Below are 7,234 nucleotides of genomic sequence, written 5' to 3'. Positions count from 1 at the left end.
ATGATTTAATGAGTTATATACTGATACATAAATGCTGTTATGCTTATTACAAACTTATCTGTAAATATATCTGGGACAAATAAGAAAGGAAAAAATAATACTTCTCATATGTATGTGTATATATATATATGTATGTATGTATGTATGTATGTATGTGTATATATATATATATACATATATATATATATATGCGTATATCTATATATATTATATATATATATATATATATCTATATCTATCTATCTATCTATCTATCTCTATATATATAGAATTATTATATATATGAATAATGTACCTTAAGTATAACGAAATTGATAGAAATCGTTCAAATCCTTATGTGAGAAGTTCATGATCATCATATCCTACGAATAGGTGCAGTAAACAAGTGATCAATTTCCTCCACAATCTCCTATGGGCATACAATTTTTATCGCTATAGGGTAGTACGCTAAACAAGTGCGATACTCAGTGTTTTCAACGAAGGATTTTCAGTGCCAGAATTCTCACTTTTAATTAATTTGCTATGTACAAAGGTAATGTCCAGTTTCAAAAATATATCTTGGAGCTCACGTTTCATAGACAATGAAACTTCTAATATTACATATACCTGCATCTCTGCAAAACTCGTAAAGATCAAGTGGCAACCATAATTATGCAGACTAAGTATTCTATCTTCCCAGATCGCCAATCCATTATCATGCATATGAGTTCATTGTTTTATCCCGTTCGATACTTTATAGTGACCATATACAGCAGATGGCCTATAAATGAAGAAAACATGAATGGCCGCAAATCGCGTGATTATATATCGAATTTTTTTCCCCACAAAACTGCTATTTTCCAAAGAAGAAGTTGAAATTTGTGAAACTCAGGACGGCAATGAATTAGTGGATTCATATTATTCACATGATTACATATTAAAAGTCTTTTTTCCTGAAGATTACTCATCTTCAGACGAAGCTGATGATGAAAAAAGAAAAAAAATGAAAATGAGCGAGACAATTGTGTTATATTATGTGACACGCAGCCTCAAAATGTTAATAATGTGACGAGGAACAGTGCATGATTATATCGTCAGATAGTGATGAACACATTAATGCAGACAATAGTGTTATAATATGTGGCATACAGCCTCAAAATGTTAATAATGCTGCCGAGGAACAGTGTATAACTATATGGTCAAATAGTGACGAACACATCGATTCAGATATTACACATATCAGTGACAGACTCGGATGAAACATTGTTCACAATTAGAAAATTAAATAATTTTGTTTACCGAGTAAGGTGAGAATTTTGTTTTCGTATAGAAGGCCAAAAGTAAACAAGCATCGCTTGAAAAACGTAACTGAGCGTTTACGGAAACTTTATGCGGATACAACGGCAACACTGACTAAGGAATTACCTATTGCAGTATAGAAAGATTTTCAGCTGACTTGGAGGTGAAAAAGAGGCCTCCGCCCTCTTACCAGTTTTCGAAACACATTGTATTACTTAAAACACTATGACTCACTCCCGGAATTCCAAGGAAAAATTGAACATTTACTTGCAACAATTGAGGTTTGACGCACGGTAAATAGGTACTGCGATGGACCGTTAACTTTGTGTACATTAGTTACCAAGGATTCTGGAATATAACTCAACTGCTAACAAAAATTAGTCCTGTCAGTCACATATCAATAATTTTCCAAAGATATCTCTAATAATTTTCGTTCCGACTGAAATTTAGCGTTCCAAACGTGAGGAATTGTGTTTCTGCTTACAAAAACTACTCTTGATAAAATCAAGGATGCAGACTTTCTCGTAAGCGTCACAACCCTATTTCCACATTCAACTTTGGAGTCTGGCCTCGTCTTTGGCAAGCAGTGACGACAGTCTCTGCGACCCGTGACGTCAATGTCCTCCTTCCTTTTACCCACATAAACCATTACGTAAATATTTCAAATTTACAATATTGGTTGATAAAAGGTTATTCTTACTATATATAACAAAATAAAAGAAAATTTCATATCACTATCAAAGTTATGGACAATTTAATATATTTTCAGTTTTACCAAGTATAATAATCTAAGAAGCAATTTCAACCATTCAAATGATAAATGAATAAATAATTGTATCATACTGATAAAAGGAGCGAATGTTTTACCGGAAGCGAGAGCAAAGAAAATGACAATTTTCACCCATAATGGACACGATGAGGTGGTAAATAAAAGTTATTCAGTCTACAGTTAATATATTTCCTATCTGGTGTGCAAAGAAAATTATCTAACAGCAAAAAATCAATCAGTTGTTTAAAAAAACTATTCCAATATTCTAAACAATTCCACATGTTTTCGTCATATGTTTTCCTTTACATGATTGTTTCGTTATACACTTAACACCTTATGTCACAATACAGGATAAACACGGCTTTTAATGTTTTGTTTTCAGATTAACTTTCTCTCTCTCTCTCTCTCTCTCTCTCTCTCTCTCTCTCTCTCTCTATATATATATATATATAATATATATATATATATATATATATATGTGTGTGTGTGTGTGTGTGTGTGTGTGTGTGTGTGTGTGTAAAAACATAATTTCCAATTATTTCTATAAAGAACGCAGCTGTTGACATAGTCTGAAAAGGCATTCACGTCGAAGATACCGGTTTCTAGTCTTACGATCAACATCAAAGTGAAAATTAAATAGTCTGTGGTCACACACCAACCCAATGGTGGGTTGGGCTTTTGCGCAAAAGGTGGCGGCAGCAACGTTGCCGTCTTGACCGTTGACCTTTCCAGACTTGCCTGAAAGGGACCCGCCTCCAAGTCTGCGTCACTCAGTCCCGTTTTCAACCCGGACCTTTTGGGAGCTTCCGCTCTGCACGATTCTATATATAAACGCAGAGCAAGGCCAGTTGGAAAGCATTCGCAGGAATTCCTTGGGTTCGCAGGCCTTTTCTGTTGTGTGTTAACTTACGTGGGCTGTGGTGAGGGAGCCTGTGGAAGTTCGTATATTGTGACGTATCATTTGTGTAAAGAAGAGGGGCCACACATCAAGGATGCACAGTGCAATCAGGAATGTCGTCTTCATTTTCGCTATAGGGATCGGATTCGTCCTTATCGAAGGTAATACAAACTTTTGCGTGAATATGTGTGTGTTCGCAGGTGTGTATTTGTAAGAGTGTGTATATCTGTTAGAACCATTAGAAATACAGCAACTTTGCTTAAATCAATGTTCTCGAATGCAATCTAGCTTAAAATCTTTCCGTCATATGTTCAAGAAAATGAGCAGATCCCAATAGCAATTCAACTTTTATCCTCTTGTAAACTCTATGAGCGTTGTGTTTTATTAAGGGTTGAAAGTCAACACTCGGAAATGTTGAAATAATATTCACATAAAGTATAGTATTTACTTAACTGGTCGAATGTAAAATAGTTGAAATTTTAGGACTGATTATAGCGAAAGTGTTAATCACTGTTACAGGGAACTTCCACGGAAGTTGCTTGGGATGACTGACTAAGCGAGAGAGAGAGAGAGAGAGAGAGAGACCTGTTTGCACCTTATGCAACTCTTGATAATTCTTGCAGCAAAAATATTATCACTGACCAACAATCGTTTTCTACAGACTTGTTTACTGCAATCACTCTAAGCAACAAATGTATGGAGTCCATTTTAACTTATAATTAAAGTTGTATCTACACAAATATTTTTGCAAATAAACATCTATTCAAAATAAGATTTTCTTCGTAAAAGAAAAAAAGCACATTAGGAAAAAATAAGGAAAAGACTTGGACAACTGATGTGTCCTGGGGTGCGTGTATTATAATATATATGTATATATATATATATATATATATATATATATATATATAATATTATATATATCAAATGTTATAGATGTACACATACATACATACATACATATACCTCGATGCACCAGGACCTACTGGCTCAGTTGAAAGTAACTGGATTAGAGCCCAAAGCTCATGGTATGAGCCCCTGCCGCCTTGCAGCTTGTCACCCCTTTAGGATGAGCCCCAGATATCATTGGCCGTAGGATGATGGGTACAGTTAAGGCACTGAGTGCCTTGTCTCCTTAACTTCCACTCTGGACACCTGGTGGATGACCTTGCTTAAAAACCATTAGGAAATGGCAGGGGTCATTCACTGACCGAGTATGGAGCCAGAACGATGCGATTGTCTGGTAACACTGCTTCAGAAGTGGGAGAAAATATAAAAAAAGCTGGAAGTGCCCAGCGGGTATGTCCGCCACTGGGGACAGGCCATTGGTTAGATGGAAACTGTGCACTACAAGAATCCTTTAGTATTTTTAACCGCTGAATCCTACATGGATTCTGCCACATTAAGAGATTGTCAATGCTTAAACATGGTCAGTATATATATATATATATATATATATATATATATATATATATATATATATATATATATATATATATACAATTAATTTTACAGTTTTCGAGAAATCTTACATTCGATAGAAAAATGGGATTCATTAACACAAACGCTCAACAGGCCTGTACCGAGGAGGGCTGGGGTCGACACCCCCCCAAAAAAAATTTCTGGAAGTTCATATTTTCTGTGACTATCCTATTCATTGACCTGTACTTACAAAAGTAATAAATAACAATCTTTTTTTTTTGGCAAGTCTTTTTTATAAATTTTGTTATTATACAGTATCATCATTCTTTAGTAGTAGGAAATACAAGAGTGATAATAGGAATATGATATAGCCACCATATTTATAAGTGATTTTATTCAAAGTCAGTACTTCGGATAACATCTAATAGCGTGGAAGGGCATAGACTGCATACCCAATTTTTCTTCTTAATTCAACTAAAATAACATTTACAAGTATTTCATCTTTTATATATACCTCTGGGTACGGACGGGCCTGCGCTATATTAGATCTCAATGAACGACCACGTGATCCTTAAGGGGTCCGTGACCGGTTCAATTTCAATAATCCCTAAAGGATTGAGGAATTACAAAAAAGGGACGACACGAGTCGGGGAACGATACTCACTTTAACACTGCTCAGTAAATAAAACGATTTACAGAATATGCCTCATGCTTTGCAAGGAAGGACGAGCCATTCCTTCCGCGGGTGACGCTATCTACGATAGCAAGTTAGGCATCTTCGAATTCAAATACCACTCAATCATTAGTTAATGTAACCGTTTCAATACCAAATACATGATAAAATAAAATACGGAAAAGGTTACCACGACTCTGTCGAAGATAAATTCAAAAGAATACATAAATACATCATACACGAGAAAGGACCATCGCCCCTGCCGCCAGCTTTCATCTTCATTACTACAGACTCGGGACGTGGCAAATTTAAGTCGAGGAAAAATGGTGCACACATTTTTTCGCCACACGCATCATTCAACTGCTTTTGGTATGCAAGCAGTTTTCTATTTCTACAGTCGTAAAATAAATCAGTCGTCCTTCGCTTAAGCTGCACAATAATAACCTTCTCGATACTTTTATGTAAAATCAAGCGACGTCGGATCTGGTTAGTAATTGGATGGATAGCCACTATGAAGACCAAACTCCGTTAGCCCAAGGACAGTTGGTTGCTACCTAAAAACGTAAAACTCAAGGATGAAAGAAATCCTTTTACAAAAGATAAATACAAAAATAACAACTAAAAGAATTAATGAATAAATCGCGAAGTAAAACTCTTCGGTGCGTTCTTAAAAACATGTTTCTCACCATTTCTTTCAGTCGCTCATTCGAGACATTCATTCTTCATCAAGAACCTTTTCTCGCCTTCCTAAGAACTTTCACTCACGTTGCTACGTTTATGTTTCTATCCTTCACATATTGAAATAATAATCCTGCTTTGTATTTTATTTTTTTAAATTGGAATCTCAACTATTAGTTCCTCCTAATGAACACCATATTCTCTGAAAGCTTGAATTTCAGGTCAGTGGCCCCTGTGGGCTTGTTCCATAAGAATAGGGTTCATCTTCTGAATAATAATAATAATAATAATAATAATAACGCTAATGTTTACCTCAATAAATAAAAAAAGGAAGTCGATTTTAACTCTCTTTTAGGAACCTGGAAAGTTCATGCATCGGCTAGATTGCCTTAAGTCAGTTTTTCTCAACTCGTTTTAGTCATTAACCATCAGCCCAGTAAAAAAAAGAAAAAAAAATCTCGTAGCCCATTTAATTTTTGATTAACGATAAATAGAGCATAGACAATAAATTTTTGGAGAGAAATATATTTCCTACAAGAACTGCAACTTGAAGATTGTCATTATATGTTTTAAATAGGAATAATTCAATAAAGGTCAATTATTCATCAGCATAAAATTATTCTTACTACATTTTCAATGAATAAAATAATATATGTATCAAATTGCTGGTTTTTACAAAATATAGTGAGCTTTTAGTGGACGGACCACCCACAATGTATTTTTAATAACAACTAAAAATAATGCATTGTGATGTTAAAACCGATTTAATCCTTAGGCTATTGCCATCACCAAGAAAAATCTATCAAAGCCAATCGAAAAATAAAATAAAAAATCTGTTCAGGTACCTCCCAGAATAGTCACGATCGTTCTTATTTATTCTTAACGACACTTCCATTAGGGCATAACATATATATTGAACTTAAGGAATCCAATTATCTTACATGCACAGCACACATACGCTATGTGTGTGTGGGTTCTAAGTTTGCTACAATTACATTTGTTTTGTGATAGGATTCTGCAGTCCAAATAGTGGAGATAAATGCTACAAATGTGCAACCCTACAATAACCAGAGATACGAACTGCCAGCATATGTGGAAAAACGATACCTCCAACACCATGATTTATATTATATAACTAAATAAACAGTCCAGAAAAGGTAACATCTCAGTTTTCTTTTTCCATACTTTGCTCTTTAAAGGGCATTCCAGTACTCTAATGGTATTCTGCCATTACGTATATTTCCCTAAGATGTCAAACATTTATGCCTTTTCCGTGAAAGAAATTAATAAGCCAAAGAAAAGTTATCACTTTTACACATAACTATGCAAAATGAAGAGTACAAACTTACATTTGAGTGTGTGTGTGTGTTGTGTGTGTGTGTGTGGTGCAAAATACCAAAATCATTTTTTTAAACTGTTATTCGTCCCCAACCTTCTTTCTCCAAAAGATATAGGTCTTGGAAAGTCTTCTCCACTACAACTTAGTTTCCCCATCTATTTATCCCCCTTCGAGAACGTC

General features: G+C 34.8%; 1 protein-coding gene across 1 annotated transcript in view; it reads left to right on the top strand.

The window, feature by feature from the left end:
• Window positions 1-2,811: 2,811 nt before the first annotated feature.
• The window catches only part of LOC135222905 (lysozyme-like), an 11,044-nt gene continuing 6,621 nt past the window's right edge, over window positions 2,812-7,234 (top strand). Inside the window, exon 1 of the mRNA XM_064261298.1 lies at window positions 2,812-3,106. Within this exon, the coding sequence (XP_064117368.1) occupies window positions 3,040-3,106 (67 nt within the window). The 5' untranslated portion in view covers window positions 2,812-3,039. The remainder of the gene's footprint in view (window positions 3,107-7,234) is intronic.

This window comes from Macrobrachium nipponense, chromosome 8 (genome assembly GCF_015104395.2).
Source record: "Macrobrachium nipponense isolate FS-2020 chromosome 8, ASM1510439v2, whole genome shotgun sequence".
NCBI lineage: Eukaryota > Metazoa > Arthropoda > Malacostraca > Decapoda > Palaemonidae > Macrobrachium > Macrobrachium nipponense.
Note: the sequence above shows the minus strand (reverse complement) of the source record. Positions and strands in the feature narration are given on the sequence as shown.